This window comes from Amblyomma mixtum, chromosome 8 (genome assembly GCF_055824585.1).
Source record: "Amblyomma mixtum isolate Tamu chromosome 8, ASM5582458v1, whole genome shotgun sequence".
Lineage (NCBI taxonomy): Eukaryota > Metazoa > Arthropoda > Arachnida > Ixodida > Ixodidae > Amblyomma > Amblyomma mixtum.
Genome location: NC_143019.1, coordinates 34823354 through 34846322, shown reverse-complemented (window position 1 = coordinate 34846322; position 22969 = coordinate 34823354). Strand labels below are relative to the sequence as shown.

Below are 22969 nucleotides of genomic sequence, written 5' to 3'. Positions count from 1 at the left end.
AAGGGAAGGCGGCGCGACATAGCAAAGGGTAAAAGTAGACGCAGCGAATGTTTTGAGCGCCCACGAGATATTTATTTACCTTCCAAACAATTCGATAAATGAGGAATGTTTTCTGCTTGTTTTAAATCGCATATCAGGTAATGCACTCCATTCGATGGCGATTTTATCCCTAATTCCATTATATCTAAGGGGTGCTCATTTTATACATTTGCCGGTCCGCATCCATGAAGTAGGAACAAAAATGGCACACCCTGGCCCCGGGAACCAATAAAATTGTTAAGCGTTCTGGTGAAGCGGTTACGAATTTTCTACAGGTCATTACCACCTGCGCCTGGATGCGGCATGCACCCGAAATAGCATATTGCTAAGGGCATAAACGAATTCCTTACCCATTTTTCTGGATGTCTGTTCCTGAGTAAAAAAAAAATAAAGACAATCACCTGCTGCACTGCCTTCAAATAGCTGTCGATGCGCCTCCGCTCCTCGGCAGTAAACAGGGACACGGCAGACAGAGCCGCTGCCAGGAGCCTGTAGCTGGCCTCTGTGTGGAGGGCGCAGTAGCGGGGCCAAATTTGCATTGCCTTCTCGGAGCTTCCGTGCACGGCCCGGAGAACGTCCCTGGGCCCTGCTACGGCTGCGTAAGTTTGCATGAAGAACCAGGTGATATGCTGGAGCACGGCGTAGTCGCCGAAGTCACGGATCACGGTAAGGACGGTGTCAAGCAGCGCCGTGTCGCTAAGGACTAGAAAGTCGTTCTGGTTGAAGGGAGGGTCTAATTGTAGAGCACGGGCCATGATGCCCTCCATATACTCGGGTGTGGCAAGACTTGTGTGGTTGGCCAGGTCCACCAGAGGGAAGAATGCAGGTGAATGGGCAGAGCGTGTCGACTCCATGAGGCGCCCTAGAATAGCGCCCTGGGTGCTGTAGACACTCATGGCTTCCTTGTGCGTCGGCAAGCTCCTGTTAGTCCAGATAAGATTAAACATTGCCATGTAGACTGTGGCAAACTTGTCCCTAGGTATAATGTTAAACACACTGCTCCAAAGCGGGACCAGCGGGCTGCGCGTGATGAATAGTCGGCGCTGTGGCTCTTGCGTGATGTTGGGAAGAAGCCTGATCGTGAACCAGAGATCCACGTTCCAGTTGAAGGACAGGTCGAAGAGGATCTCAAGGGGAGGCTTGCTTCCAAGGTCCTCCCACAACATGAAGCAACGGGCGCGCATAAATTCCTTGAGGACGTCCACGTGCAGCTCAGATTGCGTCACGCAGCTGTTAAACATGGCGGCGACCTTTCGCCCCGCCGGCAGTACGGAGGTGCCCATTTCCAGAATGTCTCGGAATGTCTGACGCCAGGAAAAGGCCATGTCCGACAGGACCGAATCGGATAGCGGAGCGAACATTTTCTGGGGCCGCCACTGTCCGCACACGTACGCGGTGAAGTTGTCGCATGCGTCGACGTCCTTGCTCAGCTGCTCGTGCAGGAGCTTTCTGCATGGAATATAGAACATATGCGTATATCGAGCACTATGAGGATAGTTCTTGGAAATGTAGGAGTCTATAGAGTTTTAAACAAAGGTGCTCGTCAATAGTTCTTAAGCATGATCCGAAGTGTTCAGCAGCAGCTTTTATATTGCTATTTGTATGAGGCTGGTCTTCCAGTTTGCAACAACTGTCTTCTTTTCTTGATCCCGTGTGCATGACTCAAACATACTAATTCGTCCGCGTAAAAATACTCAGAGCGGAAAGATAGTATTACCTGCGGCCTCGAGCAAAAGCCAAATTGGGCACTGGATTCCACACCGGAGGTTCTCACCTTGACAGTGATGCAGAGTGTGTTTCCCATTGCCAACGAACAATCTAAATTTTAACGCGCAGAGGTGAAATTTCCTGTCCAGCGAAAAAAAAAACCGGCGTCGTTGGTGGCTGCGGCGTGAGCGAAAAATCCTCAGATAAGGTGACACATCTGCACCTCAGATTGACTCTCCTCGTTCAGTCAAATTTAGAACACATTGTTGCAATGCTGGCCGCATTAACCTAATCGTGGAACAATGAAGTAGTTTTTGGAAGACGGAGCACCATTTTCTTGTCTGCACGCATATCTAGACCAGCAAACCAAAGTTAGTTTTTTGCAACAATGTGAAAAAGGAGCGGATGTAATTCTGCTTAACAGTGGGTATCTTGGCAGTGCATACTATAACAGTTTGGAATAAGTGCAACGAAAGCACTGAATCCCATAGAGGCATGGAAAAACGTTTCGTACAATTGCCGCACGCATTAAAGCACATCGTGCAAGGCATTCAACAACGTATTCTTACCTGTCTAATATTACGTGCTGGCATATCTTCGACACCATTCCAGTACAGCAGTAGCCTGAGATTCAATCCCGTAATCAAAGGAAAAAAACTTTCGAATCGTTCTCATAACTTACAACTAAGACATCCTGTGTGTTTCTTTGCCGTCTTTTCAAGCATTGTAACCAGCAATACGCCAGCGAGTGCCCTCATGGCGCCAATCACGCCGCCGTATTTTTCACCTGAATTCATAGCATGAGTCCGTCTGGCAGTAGGACATGAGTTGACGCGGCACTTTGGGTTTCAGGAAAGCAAGGAAGGCGACCAGCACCGCACCAAGCAGTACGGCGGCAATCACCACGCCCCGAAACTGCGAGTACCTCCGGCCACCGCCGCCCAGGATACTCGCTCGAGGCGACTGCTGCAAGAGAAAGAACGACATATTTAGATGAGTGAAGAAAGTTAGGCGAGTTGGTACTCGTTCATTATTTACAACAGCGCGCGAAACACGGCCAAAAGAGGGGAGAATAGAAAACACAAGCGCTCGTGTTGTCGATTCTCCCCTCTTTTGTCCGTGTTTCGTGCGCTGTTCTGAATAACGACAATACTTTCACGACCGTCCAGTATCAATACATTCCTTCTTTGCAACGCAAACAATCAACAGTTGCTACACAGCCAACAACTGACCTTGCTGCTCGAAGTGATTGTTGAGGCACGTTACTAACGTTATAGGTACACCAAGGAGAATCCAATGTTAGTCTGTATCGATGGTGCATCTCCTGCTAAGGACAAAGGCATGCGTGCCCCCGCTAAAAAACTCAGCTTTTATGAGGTACAATACGTAAAAAATGAAATATAGTTGTCGCCACAACCAGCTATATTGTGAAGTCGACTATGGCGCTTTAAGAGCTTTTGTCGTGCAGGTATCTGGAGGGTAGGCCACACCCCCATTCAAACTTATACGGTAATGACGATATCATCACAAGTTTTGACAGCAGGCATTGAACCGCTCAGCGAAAAAAAAAAAAGAAGCCATTTTACAAAGGAAATTCTCTCCGCACTAAGCTCAACTTTCGCTACCGAACAAATATGAGCATAAGCAGAAAAGCAACAGCATTGATTTCTAAAAGGACCGAAATTGAATATATACTTCGTCTCACAAGATGTTTGCAGCACTATGGAAGGCGGAGCTCTCTCGTCCAATCAGAGCTGCTGCAACACAAAAAATAGACCCTCGAATATTTGAGCAGTGTAGGACTATTAATCAAACAATGAGCACAGTAATTGAAAACAAAGTTTGGACCGGTCGGTTTAGATGGTATAGAAAGCTTCAGTCACTCGTGAAATTAACAGACAAAGCCCGTACGAACCCAGCTGTGCGGAGGCCTGCTGCGAGGTACTGATGCGTCGCCATTTTCCAACATGGCGTCGGCCGAGTCGGTTGTGTCGCCTGTGTGCCCTACACCAACAGTGCGCTGTTTTCCCACACAGGCGATCGCAGTTGGCTTCTTCAAGTACTTTGCATCGAGAGCGGGGACAGTTCTAGCACGAATGCGCTCATCGGGAGCACGGCAAAACTCACCCACGTGACGAGCGAACGCTTTACCAGTGGAGAACGCAGACGTTGACGGCGGGTCGAGTGTTGTTCCCGAAGAAGCCGGCAGCGTTACAGTGATGGACAACGCGCCATATCATTCTGTGAAGCAGGGTAAAGTGCGGCGGATGAGTAGCCTCAAAAAAAAAAGATGGAAAAGGTGTCGCGTGGAGCAGCGACATGGTGAAGGCCGAGCTCATGAAGCTTGTCAACAACGTGAACACAGGTGGGGACCGATATCGTGTGTACTGCATCGCCGAAGCTGCTGACCATCTCGCTGTGCACCTGCCAGCCTACCACTGCCAACTGAACTCGATAGAGCTTGTATGGAGCGATGTCAACGATTTCGTTGCCAGTCAGAACAAGACGTTTAAGCTCCAAGACGTGAAGGCTCTGGTTTGGCAACGCATCATGCAAGTGACTGCTGAGAAATGTAAGAATTACGTGCAGCATGTTATTCGTGAGGAAGATGTGATGAGGAAACCTTATCACGTCATCGACAATGTTGTTGACCAAGGACTGGCTATTGTTGTCAACCTGGAGGACGATACAGCCAGCAGAGATGAATGGAGTTGTGATGAGGGCGATGAGATGAGCCCCATTAACGTGCTCACCAGCGCACAAAAGTCGGGACCACGCAGTGAGAGAAAATCGTCTCTCATGAGATATGGGAGACGCCGTAGTGGAGGGCTCCGGATTAATTTTGACCCCTAGTGCGTTGACTTTCGTGCAGCGCATGGGGTTGTTTTGCATTTCGCCACCATCGAGATTCGGCTCCCCTGGCCTGCATTCGACCAAGCTTAACAGTGTAGTGACAACGCTAGAATAAATAAATTTATATACACATGACAGGAACATTGAAAATAACTGTGACGTCACAATAGAGGAGGTGATATGGAAAGGTGGCGACAAAAAAAGAAAGAAAAAGTGGGGTCAGTCCCTTTGGAACGGGCGTCCGTCCGCCTGTCCAAAAACAAACAGATGACATAAAAGATATAAAGCGCCACCTGCTAGAGGTAGAAAGAACCTAACTACTAGTATGCCTTCTCTCACAAGTATGGAGCCACCTGTCAGTAATTGGCGGGGATTGAGGCGCGTAGGAACATACTAATGCAGTGCGCGCCATCTTGATTGGAAGAGAGAGCTCTACCTTTCGTAGTGCTGCAAACATCTTGTGAGACGCAGTATAGTTCCTGAACCTCAGTGTACACCAAGGGGCTTTAAGAGGATAGGGGTGATATCCTCAACTTCGTTTCACCGAAGTCGGGGGAAGTGAGCAGCTATCGACAATGACAGAAGGCATCGACGGGTTGTTATATATTATCCAAAATTTAGAAAAGGAACGGCACGCTCGAAGACAGCTGTTGGGCTGTATGCACAAAATTTCTTCTTGCACGTGGCGCTACGTTAACAGGAGCGCGGGCTGACTGTAAAAAATGAGCGGCGAAAGTGATCTGTCGTCCATTCTTAGCTGTCTGCTCTCGTTTGCGTTCGCACTCACCGGTTTGCAAAAAAAAACTGTCACCAATTTTGCCTTCTTTCAAATCTATCGAACTAACATTATCACTCTGCCTCAATTACCCCTCACCCTTTCCTTTCCGAGGGCACCAACCGAAGCTTCGACCTGTTACGTCATCATTCTGGTGACTTCGTAATGGAATTACAATCACCACATTACGCACGAAAAAAACACAACTGACACATTTTTTTTTAACAACAATTTTCGAGGCCCTTACAACGAAGGGGGCTCAATTTGCACAGAAACTTGAAAACCTGGCAGACTATAAATTTTAAACGTGCAAATTCTAAAACATAGTGTAGGCGAGAATGAATCTTTCACTAGCCAAAGTGACATCTGTGCTTCATATCCTCCAAAATATAGTGCACAAAGGGGGAATGCATGCGAGCGTTCTAAGCGAGCAAACCGATGACAGCGCCGCCTACAAGCGCTATCGATGTCGAGGCGAAAATTCGCAGTCTCGTGTCTGACTGCGCTCTAAGGCTCGTTTTCCACACTGGGGTGTTCCGCGCTCACTCATCACATCACAGAGATCAGTTTTTTTCTTACCTTTTCGTTCGGTCGCACTAATGACCACGAAAAATACATTTACGTTTGCCACAGTTACATGTCGCGCATAAATGTTGCAAATTGGCTCATTTCGGTTCAAGTAAGCGTGGACGTGCTACGTGCGTGCACATGTTTCGTCTTCGTTGAAACCCTTAGCTCATGCTGCATTATTGAATTACTGCAGGCAAGTGGACGCAGCGGCGGTGTCACGGAGTTCTGGGAAATGCACATGAATATGCAGCAATTAGAAGAATAAGAATGGGTTGGAGCACATATGGCAGGTTCTCTAATCTCATGAATGGCAGCTTGTCAATATCCATCAAGAGAAAAGTATACAGGAGCTGTGTCATACCGGTCTGTACCTATGAGGAAGAAACGTGGAGGCTAATGAAAAGGATCCAGCTGAAGTTAAGGACCACGCAGCTAGCTATGGAAAAAAAATGATAAGTGTGACGTTAAAGGTGCACTGAAGAGGATTCTGAACGTCTTTTTGCCGCGGGAACTCGATCTACACGTTCCTAGCATTCTTAGAAACTGCGACTTATTGCTCTGTGTGGCCGATTTCCCTAATTAAATCGAATTAACGTCCAGCTCCCGCCTTTATTTTTTGAATTCTCCCCGTACGGTGGGCGGAGTCGACCAACGCGTGAAGTGCCTTTCACCCAGTCCCGTGGAGGCTTTGCTTTCGCTTTATTTTGTTTTTTAGGTTTCCATGAATAAATAGTTTCATTCGCAGATAAAATAGCCGCAAAATAAGCCCGAAGAAATAAAAATACGCGCGGACTATTTGCTACTACGGACTACTACGTATTACTCCGCCGATGGCAGAGCGGCAAGCCGCCACGGGACTGGGGGAAAGGCGCTCCACGCGTTGATCGACTCCGCCCACCGTACGAGGCAGAATTAAAAAAAAAAGGCGGGAGCCGGACGTTAATTCTATTTAATTGGAGAAATCGGGCACACAGGGCAGTAAATCGCAGTTTCTAAGAAAGCTCGGAACGTGTAGATCGAGTTCCCGCGGCAAAAATAGAAGTTCAGATTCCTCTTCAGTGCACCTTTAAGAGACCAGAAGCGGGCAGAGTGTGTGAGGGAACAAACAGAGTTAATGACATCCCAGTCGAAATCAAGAGGAAAAAATCGCCCTGGGCAAGGCAAGTAATGTGAAGGCATTACTTTCAACCGCTGGTCCTTAAGGGTAACGGAGTGCATTCGAAGAGAAGGAGAGCGCGGCAGTGAGCAGCAGAGAGTTAGGCGGGCGGATGAGATCAAGAAGTTTGCGGGGATACGGTGGCCGCAGCTGGCAAAGAACGCGGTTAATTGGAGAGACATGGGAGACGGCTTCGCCCTGATGTGGGCGTAATCAGGCTGATGATGATGATGCAGCGCCGACTACCGAGCAGCCTTAGCTGCTTCTCACCTTTTCGCTACTGGCCATTTTCCTCGAGCACTGCCACCACGAGGCGTACGCTAGAGCATCGCGCTTGCTGAATCTCCACTAGCCAGACGTGCATGATCATCAACCGGTCGCTGTTCCCGTTGATCCATCACATGAGCTCTACGTCCGCATGTCAAGTTTCATACCCCCGTATGCGATGCACGTATCACGAGTTACGCGCTCGCCTCGTCTGACATTACTTGGAGTTTGAAATATTCCGTGCTTTCATTCGCGGTAGGCGTCACACGTCGCAGTGGTCCCATCGCATTGTGCGGGGATTACGTCATAGCCTGCAACATATGTAGTAACTGAAAATTTCGATGCCTACTCTAGAGGCTCAACCAGCGTTTTGCACCACTTCGTCTTCTAAAACTCGTCTGACAGTCCATGCGACATGCTGCTACTGCAGCTGCGACCGCATTATAGAGAGGAGAGAAATGCACAAGGCCTGTTGATTGGCTTCAAATGGGCCCCTCTAACAGCCACGCGCTCGTAAAGCGCAGTTGCTAGAAAGACTTGTTATAGAAAAATTCAACGACGCTCGTGGGATCACCCCGGCCCACTGAAATGACGACGATAGCTGAATAGGCAGCAGGTCGTCCGTGGAATATGGCACGAAAAAGCCAGGACTAAGCTACGAACGCCTCAACAAGAGCAGGTGTGCTCGCACCCAACTATGCTCCTAAGTGTCACCTCCAAGCGATGTGGCGATCAGTTCTCACAATCTGTTCAGTTTGGTTAGTTCGCAAGAAATGGTTAATAGCCATATGCCACCACATATCAACGCAAAAAACGAAAGGCAAGCGAGAACGTAGTGCTGATGGCAAATCGTAGTAAAAAGGGCATCGATACGGAAGGCGCACAGAGAACAAGGCCACCATGTGTGAGGCCTGAAGACGTAAGCCTATGAGGTCCCTCGCACCACAACAAAGGAATAAGAATTCCAGTGAAAGAGGTTGTATTCGTTGGGGTTCCTGCGTAGCCGCCTGCAGTGTTCGGTGCCCGCCATTTTTTGGGCTAGTGTTGTTCAACTATTTTCTGCACCCACCGTTGTGGTGGTGGTGGGCGAGCCACGGCCTTCGAGCAGCGCGTTCATGGCCGTCATTGAGTGGCCCCTCCGCCGTGCTTGCGGAGGCCTCCCTTTTTGGGCGGCCACTGAGGTCGACATGGTTGCGCCCGGAGTAGACCCTGTAACGGCTGCGTCGTGGACCTGTTCCTGGCGCGGAACCCCGGCATCCGCCTGCGACATCCCGTAACACATCGCGAGGAATCGCGTCAAAGATCTCTACCAGTGAACTTTAAGTACTCAACTATAATTGGGTCCCTCCTCAGCCCTTTTTCACGGGATTTACGTCGGCTTGCCACTCTTCACGCGAACAGCAGTTTGCGACTGCGTAACCAAAATTTTCCAGTTATGCACCACCTGTCACAAAATTTCCTTCACATTGCCGGAACAATGGCGTCATTCTTTGGAGCAAGGCTAGTTTACCCGGGCTTATGATGCTCCCTTGCGTTACCCTCAGTTTTGGTTGAGGCCCGACGCCCACTTTACACTGACCGAAATCTGTGGTCCGTCTCATTGCGAGAGCGGACGTCATCGTGGATTAATTTAAATGACTAAAGGATACCGCACAAGTTTCAGGCCAGACCCAATTGAGACAGGTGGCTCAGGTGTCCCTCCTCATTCACTATTCGCGCGCTGCAATACTGACACGTGGTATCTGATCCCGCAACCCACGGAGGGCAATCACGCCTTCTTGCGGCAGAAGTACGGCCTTTCTAAACAAAGATCTATTAATATAAACACTTGTACAGTTCGCACCTCCATTCTTCAAGAGCTAACCATTTCGTGCTTTGAACGCACAATTTTCGCTAGGAAACGCCGTCGGCTAGGAAACACGAAATGGCGCCACTGCTCTGCACAACATTTACATAACCATCGCAGCTGGGTGCTAAAGCTAGAATAGAACTGGGTGGTTGCTCCTCAGAAAATCGAGGGCACTTTTTTCCGAGCTAGTTCTATTGGTAACACGATCACTTCATGTTAAATCATAGAAAATATGAACGTCTAAACAAGTAATCGACAGAGCAATTTAAATGTTTTTTAATGGTGTTTACGGACCTCCATACTTGTTTTCTTAATTTTCAAAAAACCCCGGCACTCCAAGTACTGGCTTAATTGCGGAGCTAGGATCACTTACGAGGTAGCATATTTTGGGCTACGTGCACTTGAGTTGTATAAGACGACGTAATTTCGATCATAATCATTCTCAGCGTTTCCAGGTTGCTTGTAAATAGAGATCAACTTCCGCCCACATGTGTTGCACACATACAGCTATATGAGACGACTTCGGTCTTACACTTATTGCTATCGAGTGCAAAAGGGTATGGAAAGGAGGGACTTTTTATGAATATAGATATGAAGGGAGCCAACAGGCACTCAAACCAAGGAACGCATACAGGAATTTTTTTAAAGTGTGCGGGGTTGATTATTAGGACACTAGCGCTGTAACCAACTAATGCCTGAAAGATGATTGATTAGAAAGTAGGAGAATGAACAGGTACGTAGCGCCAATGGGGTCAGAAATTACGACCTCCGTACGTCGTTCATGGTGCTCTACCAACTGACCTGTAGCTGTGGCTATCGAATCTTCGACTTTTGAGGGTTTTTATATTGCGTAAAACCTGCCTTTCAGAGCGTTGTCCAGCGCTACCATCATTCATAGCGGCGGGTGTGGAATGTCCTGTATCGCAGCAAGTGGCACGTAACCAAGGATTAAGGCAGGAATTTAGTTCAAATTCCTTCCGCAGAGTTTGTATTTCTCTCTCAACCGGTCGCAACGCTGTTGAGAAATTTGTCACGAGCCCTGACTTAGGTTTGTTGCTGCTGCACTTGGAATGCACCTCAGCGAAAGCAGGCCCGAATAGAGGGAATGACAGATACCGCTTAGAGCGTTTCAAAAAGAGCAGGCAATGTCCGTACCTTAGGTGAATCTCCTGGAGAGCTATCTGCAGTGGCCGGGGTCGTCGACGAGGCGCCTACACCTTCCTGCCGGGAAGGCACGGCAGTTGGTATGGCATGCGCTGACGCTGCAGCAGGCACGGACGCCACCTCCGGAGGCTGTATCGCCGGCGTAGCCTTGCCCTGCATCGGCGACGCGTCTCGTCCCTTCCGACGGCGTTTGCCGGCGTTCTTCCGCGGTGTCTTCTGCTGTGGCGCTCCCGAAACCTTGGGAGCCAGGCCACTTTCGGTACGGACATTCTTACGGACATCCGCAACTTCTACGGGAACGGCCAAGCTCGGTGAATCAACCTGTCGCTGCTTGCGTTCTGGGGTTGACATCGAGCTTCAGGTTGTAAAGCGGACGTAAGTATTTTCAGGCTGAGTAAGACTCGCGGCGTTTCCAACATGGACGATGGTTGCTTCTTCTTCTTCTTCTTTGCGCATGCTCTGCTCAAACGGGTCGCGTGTCCTCGTGGAGGCTGCTCGCGGCGTGTGCTTGTATTTGTGGTCTCCCATTTCTTACTATCCGCTCAATTCTTATTTTTATTTCGAACACTTGCCATAAAGGCATAATTTGGGTTCACTCTATATTGAACTTGGAACCTTAAAGGGAAGTAACCATATAAATAACATTGAAAAGCAACTTGGCAACAGTGAAAGCACGAGCCACTCGATCCACGTAGCACGCCATACCCTGGTCAGCTTTAGTAGATATATAGTTCTCAAGGCTTGGTGCCTCCATGAACGCATAGAGTCAAATTTTCAGTTGTAACTCAACAGTTTTCTCGCAATTACCTCTATCAGTATTAGGTGCTATGAGTATCATTTGCTTCGGAAGTTTGCTAGAACTTTTTCTGAACCATATTTACTGAAGTATACGTCCACCACAAAAGAAAAACTAAAATGTAACTTAAAATTTTTTGTATCACGAAGCGCACAGTTCTTTCGAGTTTTTCCGGCTAGTAAAAAGAAGAATATTTCGACTAAATAAACTGTCTTGAATGGCTGCTCAGAAACCTTCACTTGCAGGAGAGTTGCTGTAAACGTTATTACGCGGTTTTGCAGTGTGCGCTATCTGATAACCCATGAGCTTATGCGGGTGAAATCTTAAAAAAAAAACACGGTAAAATATGCTCATTGTAAAGTGCTCTAGGGCTAAAGAAGATAGGACACGAACGATTCATTCAGGAACGATTCCACAAACGATTCATCGCTGGGAAGCTGTCATATGGAGACTACTTTGACCACGTGCTCTCCTGGTACGAGTACGCGACAGGTCAAATGCACTGTTCTTCACTTACGAAGAAATGAAGAGAGATACGGGATCGTGGGTTCTGAAGATTGCCGAGTTCCTCGTAGAGCAGTACGCAAGCGAGCTTCGAAGGGACCCAGAGCTCCTTGGCAGAGTTTTAGACTCCACAAGTTTTGACACTAAGAACGGATTCTTCTTCAGTAACATAAAGAATATGCTGATTCCGGAGCTGCTTAGTCTGCCGCCCGAGAAAGCCTTGAAGTCTGTCGAAGTGTACCGTGATTCGTGGTTCCAGAGGGAGGAAATGCACGAGTGTGAAAGCTTCATCCGCAAGTGTACCGTGGGTGACTGGAAGGCTCACTTCACTCCCGAGATGATAACGAAGACTAAAGAGTGGATTAAACGAAAGACCGAGGGATCCGACATCATCCAGCTCTGGCGCCATATTGAGCTGCCATAATTTTTCTGTTGCATGTAAATTGCATAATGTGCTTATTTCAAAGCCCAGAGTACACTCTGCATAGTTTTAAGATTTGAGGTCCAGTGGGAATATTTAATAAACAGACTCGCCGTCTATTGGAATCAACGGGGCGAGCTATGTATTGCCGCAGTCGTTTGTTCGAAGGCGAAGTGGGCTGGACTATTTTCTTTAAGGACCGAAATTTCCAACAATCGTTACATCTTTCTCTATCTTTCATTAAAGAGAATTCAGAATGATAGTTTTTGAAAATGCAGGAGAAACACGTATTGTTATTTGCCTTTGTGACGCAAGCAGCAGATGTGTGTACGTGAACGCAAATAAATGCTGGACGCTACGCTGCTGTTGTTGTTGTTGTGACTGACGGAAGAGTGGAAAGGAAATTGCACGGGCCTGCCAACTCGCTCGGGCTGAGCCACAATCACTGCCACATGCAGACAGTGTATACTCCGTTTCATACATAGCTGTCAACGCTGCCAAAGGTACGCAAGTAGTCCTCTGCAAAAAACAAGCAAAATGTATCCGTCCGCCTTGCGTCGTGGCTGAGTGGTACGAAGCGCGCGCCTGTGTGTTCATTTTACAAGATGCCAAGGTTGGACTCCCGGCTTTTGCTGTTTTTTTTTTCACTTTTTTTTATTTTTATTAAAATAATCATTAGGTTGAAAGCCGAAACTGTCAAACTCTAATGCCTACCTTGAAAAACACAGCGCTCTTTACTTGCTTCGAAGGGAAAAGGCACTGTATTGTATTGGCGACGGACTTGATTGCGAAGTGCTCTTCTCGGGCAATGAGCGACTTTTTAGCATGCGGCACACAAGGTGATCTTATTCCAGCAGAGAGACCTTCTTTCTTGAACCTCGCAACTGTCCGAGGGCTCACCCCGGTCACCTCGCCCACAGTTTCGAGAACATCACGCGCAGTCTTCTCCGGGAAGCGCTTCCTTACGCTACAGTAAACGTTGACGATCACCTGCTTGCAGTCTTTCGAAATTTTCGGAGGCTTCAGCTTGGAGAATATGCGAGCAGGAGATGTTTTTAAAGCCGCAGTGGGCGAAGAAAACAAGCGAGTAGGAGATAGCGGTGCCATTTTCGCATTCTCGGAAACCGAAAGACGAAAGCAGACGACATCGCCGGCCGGCCTAGCTGCGAAAACCTGATACAGGAGGAGCCGAAAAAAAACCAGAAAACTAAGGCACTCTGTTTTGAAGAACATTAAAGAAAAAGCAATCTTTCTGCAAAATAAAACACCATTATCATTATACTGCAATATTAACCAATAATAACTTTAATTTTGAGTTCTTTACTCTTTTCACTTTTGACGCACCACATTACGATGCATACGAGGAGCGCGAACAGGCGCCGTAGCCTTGGCTGCGTTGACAGCTATGTATGAAACGGAGTATAGAGTTGAAAGACATGAGAGGGAAAATTAAAAGAGACGCACATCTCAAAACCGCGTCCGCCCAAGCGACGACGCCGGTTTTATGAACAGATACCTTCCTAGCAGCTATTTATAAACACTGTGTTGTCACCAGACACCCCACGGGTGAGCACCAAAAAGCTTCGACGTTTTGTAGCTCTGTAATTCCATTTCGGCAACTCGTAAAAAGGGTTGCAGTAAAACTGCATGCTTAGGTTACTTTTGTACGCAGCTGTACGTAACGAGTCGCATAGGATAAAGTACAACAGTTTTAGAACTGCGTAATCGTTTCACTGCTTTTTCTACGAGCTGATATTCATGGTAAGCGATATTTTATTTTGCAGTGATCTGTTAGGCGTATTTTACTGCCTTTTTTTTTAGAAAAGCAGTCACTAGCTGCACAACTTCCGGAACCTGAATTTGGCGGCAAGAAACGGTGATTAAGTTGTTTTGTTGGTGATAGTGTAAGCAGGATCGGGCTGCAGAGAAGCCCCGGATATTGAGAAGTAAATTAATCATTTAAACATTAAGTGATAACGCCGGAGCTTATTAGCGAAACACGACAAACGTAGGTGTATACCTATTAGAAGGGTATACTATTGTAAAACCAGATGGATATAAATACCAAATGATGCTTCTATTCAGGGTTATACTGCAGCGCGACCACTCCTTTAAACCTCGATAACTTTTTAGAAGCGCGTGTTACGTTCTTTTCTTTGCGCGTCAAATAACGCCATGAAATGTTGTACCGCGGAATGCAGGTGATAATAGTGCCTCCGCACGTTCTGAGCACACCTGCGCTTCGCAGACACACAGCTGGCCGGACGTGAAATTTCCCAGAATGACTGTTGGTGCTGATGATGACGCCTACATCGCACCACTACGAGCTGCTGAAGCCCCTGCACCGAAAGTACGAACATTTGCCGGTCACCATGAATCTGATGAAGACCATGAAAAGGAAGCCTACCTACCTTCAGCTCCCGGGGCCGCTTTAACCGCGATCAATTATTCGCGTCTCTAGATGGGATTTTAGCAGGAGTGGCCACGGCTTGGAGCACATTACTGCGTTGTAAATGCTTCGAACACTTACAAAAGGGGGTCTATAGACAGTCTATAGTCTTCTTAAAGACTCTGCTGCCTTCCTATAGATATTTCTTTTTGTGTATTCGTAGTCTATAGCCTGTTTTATCTACTAAATATGCGTGGGAATCAATCTATAGATGGTCTATAGTCTGTCTATAGCATTCGTATTGCCTATAGGCTATTTTATGGACAGAAGTATATAGACAGTAGACTGTCTAAAAAAAATTTTCTAAGGGAAAGCGCCCCTGTACCATCTGGAATGGAGACGCTGAATAGCATTTGACCAAATGTTTAGGGGAATCCCCCAAGGTGGAGTAGATTTGTAATAAGGGAGTAATAGCATTACGTACATTTGAAAGAAATGAAAGCCAATTTTGTCATACAGCGTGTTTTCGGATGTAATATGGGAAGTCCGCTTAGTATACGTACTCCGGCTACAGGTAATTTTATCACGCGGCCGCCAGGTTCAACATAAGTGGGCTCGACTGTGAGGGGCGAAACCTCGCCTGAAGAGATGTCTCGTACAGTTTTACACGTTCTTCCTCACAAAAAAGTAAATGTAAACCGCATATTTACGTCCCATCGAATACATGTAACAAGTGGGACCAAATTGTTACCTGCAAACATCACAAATAAACTCCTCATACCATTAAGAGTTATCGTTTTTCAATTGCAAGGCAACCTAGGCAACTCCAGCCTCAACCATAAATTTTGCCATTTCTAAACAGCTCATGCGCAGTCTTTGCCAAAAGTAAGCAGGCAGCTTGACTTGCTTCTCAATCGTTAAGCAGAGCTCTTATGTCTTCCTTACGGAAACCTTGGCGACTTCCCTAAGGACAGGGGCTCTCCTTACCATACAGAGATACCATACAGAGAAGCAAACCGTACAGCCTGGTTGCGTTTATGGGGGTTATTCTTGTGATAACGCTCAAAGGGCTAGAAGCAGTTGTCGCTCTCTAGCACCAGCGTGCCAGCCCTAGCAGTCAGAGCTGTGACCCCCAACCCGCGGTGTGGTAAGTCGCAACCACGGCGGGTTCGGGCCAGAGGGGACAAACACGAGTATGCTACTCGGATGAGCGTTTATTGCTCCCGAGCAATACAATGCAGCAGCAACAATACAACCGCCGTAACGAGCGAGGGTGTTCCGCTCGCGTACGGGGGTGAAAAACACAAAGGAAAGAACGCACGCAAAAATGTGGGGGAAGAGGGTTCCGCTCACCTCGCGTGGTTCCTCGCTCACGGCCCGCGGCGGTCAAGTCACACACGGTGGCCGGGCGATAAGGGCAGCGGTCTCCGTGGCAGATCTCTGATCCGTGCGTGTGCACGGCTCCCGCCAGAAGACGAGCCAGCCTCGGAAGACACGCGTCTCCTGCCGGGCTGTGGAGAGGAGGTCTCTCCGTTGTAAGAGGGGAAAGAGGGAAAGTCTCCGCGGCGGGGAGCGAAAGGAAGCGGGGGTGGCGAGAGTGCCCTCCCTCGCAAAACCTCCCGAACGGCGCGCGCATAGCATCGCGTGATAATTACGCGCGGCCGTTACAATGGGGCAGGGGATTCATGTGTATCCCCATACGTTTGGCAACGACTTTGCAGATGTCCAGGATGCAGAACATATTAGGCATTTTCAGACTAGCCTGCGGCCGTGGAAACGCAATCTCTTCAGACCTAACATGTCTTGGCACGATCATTACAAAGTATCGGACGTCAAAGTTTGCTCTAGTCGCCGGTTTCATAGGAGTAATAAAACTAAACTGCAACTATCAAAGCCACCTAAATTGCTTACATACTTACCTTTTTATTCTTATCTCAAGTACTGCGAACTAGTGAGGGCAACCTATACGCCCTCAAGCTTACAACGCATTCATCTCTTGCAGCAAAAATACAGTCTTCATGTTTATAATGAACAACCAACATTAATGCGCTTTTCATTTAATCTTATCGCAAACTGTCCCCAATCCAGGTCTCTGGTTACCTCTTGTAAACAGGGGGCGAATAGCATCGAGGAGATCGAGTCTCACTGCCTGATACCCTTCCTTATTGGAAACTGCGTTCTCCTAGTTTATGAAGGCAGTACGTACACAGGGGCTGGTTAGATTGTGCGCAATTCTCAATCAGCTGACTGATAGTGCTAATGCGGCCTTTTGCAGAGTGCCTTCACGAAAACATGCCTGGTCATTTGATTAATTTAAGTCTAAGGTTGTCCTCATTCCTTTAGCGATTCCCTAAGTAAACACTTTGTAAGGGACAGGCATTAAGCTGATCGACCTCTAATTTTTTTTTTTCAAGTTTTTGACATCCGCAACCGCTTTCTTATGGACGAAGATGATGTCAGCGTTCTTCTAAGATTAGCTTAGGCGCGAGGCAATACGGCATTGCATATAAACTGTGTTCAGTTTTTCTAACACAATCTCTCTACACTGCTTTCATATCTGCTAATAACCTGATCCTCACCAGCTGTTTTCTCCTTTTAAATTGCCCCTAACGCTTTCTTTTCTTCTTCTTTTTTTACTGACGGTAATCCAATCGCTGACAATTGTTGCTTGTGTCATTGCGGTCATGCTCAATGGCTGCCACAGCTGCTGCTTGCCATTCTGAGTCACATCAAATGATCCCATAGAGCGTCAAGTATTTAGGAAATGGCAAGGCGTCCGCACAATTCTCTTAAAGCTGCCATTCAAGAAGGAAAAGAAGAAAAATATCGTTGCGTTTCTGAAAACATCCGTTATTGTTCTGGGCTGCATCAGGTTACCTGCGTGCAGGATGCAAGCTGCAGATGAAGAAATAATTTTGAACATGCGTTCAGTACTCATTCGTTCTATAAAAACCCATGGAGACGTCCATTAGATATGCTAATGGACAGAGTCAGAAGATGCACACCTTGCAAAGACATCATATAGCATTCGAGTAAGGATGATACACTTCCGTAGTGCAACGGATTGCTGCAGTAAATATAGGAATGTGAGCCTTGGACATCACTTAAAAACGACTCGGTCCTGCAAATATAAGATTTCAACATTTTAACTGGCAAAAAGTAATAACACATTTACAGGAATTTATACTTTTAATATAGTGAGGCTCACTCGTTCACAGTTATAATTTTATTTTATTTTTTTTCATTTAAGGTGCTATCTGCCGTTATACACTGCAGGAGACGAGTAAGAAAAAACCTGCACACTGTCAGCGCAAGAAAAACAGCGAACGATTCTGATGTTAACACACGCCAAATAAGCGTGTGTTAACACGCCAAATGTTAACACACGTACTTTCTCAACAAACATTTTATTTTTGTGAAACCTGTTTCCCATTCGACTATATGCTCTGTTTATGATAGCATTTCTCATGATATTTTGTACAGCAATACATACTTAGGTCTGCCGCTTGACTTTTGAGCGCAGTAAAAAGTTACTATTGGGCTGATGTCAATGCGGGATATCCACGTCTTTCCACAGCGTCATGACGTCACATCCTTTCGTCTTTTCTTCGATCCAGGCCTTTGTCTTTTCTATCTGTTCCGGTGTGAAGTGACTTTTCCAGTCCCCCACTTTTCCGCTCCGTACAAAAGCTGCGCCTTGGTGCATTTCAGGCGCTCCGACGCTGAATGTTTGGCAGAATTCAAGACACTTTAACGACCTCTTTCGCGAAAGTTCTCCCAGGCTTAGTATTCGTTCGTTAGGAGTGTAGCTGAAAATGACTTTCATAGTTTGCAGGCTTGACGATTGCACAACTCTTTCATAAAAGTCCCGGTCTTCCCTTAGTGCCTTGCCATGCTCTTCACCCAGAAAATCCGCTATCTTCAGAATCCATAAACCAGTGTCTCTTTTGAGCTGTTCGTATGTGAGAAAAAACACATTCGGCTCGTCCCTCATGTTGTACCAAGGCAAGAGATGTTCAAAGAAGCCGCCGCATAGAGTCTTTCCAGCAAGGAACATGTCGAGAAATGTCCCAAAGGACACGTCATTCAAGTTTTTGGGAGTGAGACCCAAAAAGAAGTAATAGCAGGAAATGCAGCAGTCGTATGGGTTTCTCGCAACGTAAATGTACTTTGCTTGCTTAGAGAAAACCATGTTGCTGAATGGCAGGTGGGTGATCACGGGACCTTTCCTCTCAAGTCGATTGGCAACTTCGGCTCCAGTGAGTTCGATTAGGGGCGAGAACAGCATGTATTCGCCGGGCTCATGGGGCGTGTTCACTCTGGTGAGGATGTTTGAGACGATGAACTGAGTCCACGTAGTTCCACATTTCGGATATGTAGCAATAATGACGTCATTCACACGCGGTTCATACTGCATTGCTGAACGCACGTTCTCTTCGGAGAAAATGTTCATCATGGTTACTCCACAGATCTCCGTGTACTCGCTGGGGTCCATTGTCGAACTTAGGCCTCCTCCTGTAAATGTTAAGGGCGGTTATTTAAGTATAAGCAAAACTGAGGCTCGATGACATTTGAGGAGTGAGTGCAGTTAAAACTCGCTCTCACGAAACCGGATTTTACGAAGTTCTCGTACCAACGAACAACTTTTTATTCCCCGGACACTGCCCATGGGGTTCATTATTCTTAATAACCCGAAATAACGAAACAAAAGACAACTAAACCCGAAACAACGAAGTTTATCGGGGAATAATTGAGTAAAAAAAAAGGTGCTTTCCAGTGGGCGTAACTAGTCAAAAAAGCCAAATTTTGTGAAGAATGAAAAGTTAGGCTCATACAGGAAAATTGCAGGATTGCACTGAGGTCTGCTTAAGAGCGGAAATGCGACAGCTTTTCCCCGTCCTCTTTTTCTCTCTGAAGTATGCTATTTTTATTCCTATGTTTTCTTTTAATTTTTGTTTTCAGATCACTGCGGTGACCCGCATTGGAGCACTGTGATAGCAATACATCTACATACTATATCGACGCCATGGCTATTCGGACGTCCAAGTACTATAACTACGTCCATGGCTGTCACGATGTCTAAGTGCCCTTTTGGCGTTTACTTAATTAACTAATTACTCCACATCAAGAAAATTTGGAATTTAGCGAGATGCAATCAAGCTTTTTTTCACATATCCTTATAGAACGTCATGAACGCACGAACAAAATTTGCGTACACTTTTCATGACGCGCTCATACCCATATGGTGCTCTCGTATTAGTAAAATAAACGTGTGACGGAAGCTTTGAAGATCCTTCTCGTTTTAGACTGTTACTGTAATCAAGGAGACCGCGCGTACAAACTATGAGGCTGTGTTATAAGTGCGAGGCTTTAAAGAAAAGGCAAGTGTGGTTAGCACCGGTTAAACATATAACTGCACCGAAAACAGTGCCTGGAACAGCTCTACGCTAAGCTTCAGTTTGGTTTTATAGCCTTGATAGCAACAGATGATCAGCCGTGTTAACAAACCAGGTAAATTTCATGCCTCGTAACATACGAGGCGTTTCAGGGAAGACTTAAAATAATTTCCAAAAATTTCCAGAAATTTCCAAAAAAGAGCTGTATTACTATCCTATTGTGATTTGCGTACTTCAAAGCTAAAGTGAAGTTAATCATAAACGCTTTGCAGAAATGGTGTCATCCTGGTATGTCAGCCAGACGGCTCAATTACTAACAGCGCACTGAGGGGTTAAAGGTTCCCAACTATTTATAATATATTTTTCTTTATGTATGGGACGCTCAAAAGGACTGTGAGAACCGATTGAGTTTGGGTTATATTGATGTATTCTCGTTATCCAGTAACAGAAAGACTTCGCTCACTGACAAACAAATTTTGATAGTCTAAAAGATCTCGAAAATGAAGAACAGATATCCCAGATCTTGCCTTCACTAGTAAAGTACGAGGGCGATAAAGAATTCTTTTTTGCGCATTTCTTAGTTTAAATCTTACCATCATCCGCTTCTATTTATTGATTACGAATGCCCCAGTCATCTCGGCTTCTTAACTCGACGTCACAATATTGAATTGACCAGCGAAAACAAACCTTCGATTATTGAACTTCGACTTTCTCAGCAATGTTTACATCTTTTATAGAAGGCACCAAAGGCGAAAATACTCAGCTGAGGATTATTGTTCGGTGAATTTCACCTCACCACAATCTCCTTGTGTCTTTGGGCAGCAGGTGTGCTATTGAACACCAAACAGTCGATACCTGCTTGTAACTTTTAGCAGCCAATTGTTCCTGAACCTCCGCTGGAATTACGGACTAAACACGGGTTCCCCCGTGTGCAGTGCTTTATACTTCTGGAATCTCAGTTTACTGGTCTCCTTTACTTCCCCTAGATTGCTTCTCTGAAAATTTTCGTGGATTTTTCTGGCATGACCAACGACACCGACGACAACGCCGGCTTATCTGCAGAACATAGCCCTTAACGCTGCCATGCTAAAACAAACGCTTGCGCCGGGACGCCGATAACAAGCGCTGATTCTAAGCACAGGTGGTGTGCACGCTATCGTCGCTAGGCGCTTACAAGTGACGTAACCTAACCAGTGCGTATACTTTCACTCAGAGAGCGACGACGAACACGAACAAGAGGGCTGTGAATGAAAGAATGAAATACCAACTCGCCCAGCAATGGGTTTTAAGGAGTGGATATAAATTTCGTTATTGACAACCTTTTTTTGTGTTGCTTCGTGTGTATGCATGAGATGAAAACATTGACAAGCACGGGTGCGTTACATCAGGGAGGAAATCGGACGTAGCACGAATTGGACAACTAAGTTTTTTAAAGGCGGTCTAGTAAACGCTATCTGAACGAAATGCAAATAAAATTAACTAATCCGCATCCACAGCGCACAGATGGGCCTTACAATTCTTCTCATCGTTTAGGCAATTACATAGAAGAATGTTTTAGTGCTGGGCAATACGTATGCTGGCCTTCGACTCCCAGACTCTAAAACCTTCTTAGCGGCCGACACTTCAGAGAGAATCTTCTTTCACTAAAACCTTTATAAATAGAGGTACAAAATGTCTTAATCCACACCTGTCGAGTAAGAAAGAGCGATAGCTTACGTCTCTTTTTTACCGCGTACTTCTTCTGGCACTCCAAGCAGGGATTGGAAGTGTCTGAACTCGTGAGACAGAAACACCACAGCATAAGCTCTCCACCACAGTCGCTCCTAAGCACTGCGTATGATGTCGTGGCTATATATGAGTCACGAGTGCAATCGGCCACCTGCCACATACGCTTTCTCTCCAAAAGCATTCCAGCATATTAAAAGCAATGTGCGCTTGCGGTTCGTTTTTTTTTTTTTCAAACCGTGTGCATGTCAAGAGGATCCCTTTCACAGCACGTGGACACCTTTATAAAAGTGCGCATTGCAGTTCAAGGACACAACTTATATTTATAACGGCTGCTTGTTCTGGGCTATTTAGTGCGAACTGAGACGCAAAAGTGGCGCGGAAAATAATGAAAGATACTCCACTTATATGCCTTTACTCAGGTATTTTATCGAATCTTTTATGCATAATTGCAAGCGTATAGAAGTGAGCAGACTTATTTAGGTGCTCTAGAGGGTCGCTGTGTACAAGAGTGGAATGTTAAAAAAGGAATCTCCTTCCACTCCAGCAATACCAGGAAGGCGTCTAGGTTTAGCTTAGTGCGAAGCGCCAAAGTGGGCGATTGCAAGAGTCAGTTTAATCCGAAACAGGTCCAAGAGACAAAGCGGTGAATAGAAGAAAAGGCAAATGGAAGTGGAGTCATGAGGTTTTGCAAACGCTTAGATATTCCTTAATGAAATCAACCGAAATTATTTTTTTTTTCTACGTGCAAAACCTATAGCCAAGATCTTAATATGCATTGTCAGACAGAATATGCAAACTAACAGAATTAAAAAATAGCAGTCACTCAGATGGGACACTAAATTAACAAAAAAAATCGCTTAAATAATGAAGTTAGTCGTCACGTCTTATTAATATTAACAATTTTTATGCCTTAGCGAAATCGTCATTAACTGGCTTTCTTGCAGTAATGGTGTACAGGTTTTTTCTTAGAAGTACTCGGCCACATATGCACATCGCGAGAAAGCAAAGTCAAACAGATTTAGTGTTGCAAGTATGTGCACCATAATGAATTTTATATAAAACTTAAGCACTTTATAAGCTGTACTTAATCTTCCTAACATGCAGGTATTTTATAATTATTTTGTCAAAGAAATAAACAGTCCTAAACTTTGAATGCCTAGGTTGGTGCACGCGTCCGCTACCCTGCTGAGGTGTTCCTCCCCTGCTGCAAGGCTATGTCGTGTTTTAAGCGTCTCCATCAGATGACCCTCCCCTCCGAGGAAAAGTCACATGCATTTAGCATCGTCGTTAGTGCCACGTGCATTAATTTGCCGTTGGTTTTCCAGCGGATATCTATCCGGAATATTTATGAGGAT

At 46.1% G+C, this 22969-nt stretch overlaps 2 protein-coding genes across 3 annotated transcripts in view; both read right to left on the bottom strand.

Moving 5' to 3' along the window:
* Positions 1-140: 140 nt before the first annotated feature.
* Positions 141-10731, bottom strand: LOC149332037 (uncharacterized). Its single transcript, XM_089557002.1, has 4 exons — positions 10372-10731; positions 8437-8628; positions 2534-2712; positions 141-1488 (listed from the first exon to the last, which is right to left on the bottom strand). The coding sequence occupies exons 1-4, from the start codon at positions 10729-10731 to the stop codon at positions 309-311; spliced, it is 1911 nt and encodes a 636-aa protein (XP_089413128.1). The 3' UTR covers positions 141-308.
* A 7169-nt stretch (positions 10732-17900) lies between these two features.
* LOC149332034 (sulfotransferase 2A1-like) overlaps positions 17901-22969 on the bottom strand; it is a 47933-nt gene continuing 42864 nt past the window's right edge. Inside the window, exons 1-2 of one of the 2 annotated variants that reach the window (XM_089557001.1) lie at positions 21603-21654; positions 17901-19005 (exon numbers count right to left, since the gene is read on the bottom strand). In XM_089557001.1, the coding sequence (XP_089413127.1) occupies positions 18038-18985 (948 nt within the window). In that variant the 5' untranslated portion in view covers positions 18986-19005; positions 21603-21654 and the 3' untranslated portion in view covers positions 17901-18037. Of the gene's footprint in view, positions 19006-21602; positions 21655-22969 lie in introns of those variants that run through there. The other variant, XM_089557000.1, reaches the window with a different exon arrangement.

Bases quoted from the DNA above. Each gene is read 5' to 3' on its own strand.
- LOC149332037 (XM_089557002.1), bottom strand. From the start codon at position 10,731: ATGTCAACCCCAGAACGCAAGCAGCGACAGGTTGATTCACCGAGCTTG. The intron at 8,629-10,371 runs GTACGGACATTG...GGGATGTCGCAG, and splicing joins CTCCAGGAGATTCACCTAAG to GCGGATGCCGGGGTTCCGCG. The intron at 1,489-2,533 runs GTGAAAAATACG...TATTCCATGCAG, and splicing joins GACTCATGCTATGAATTCAG to AAAGCTCCTGCACGAGCAGC.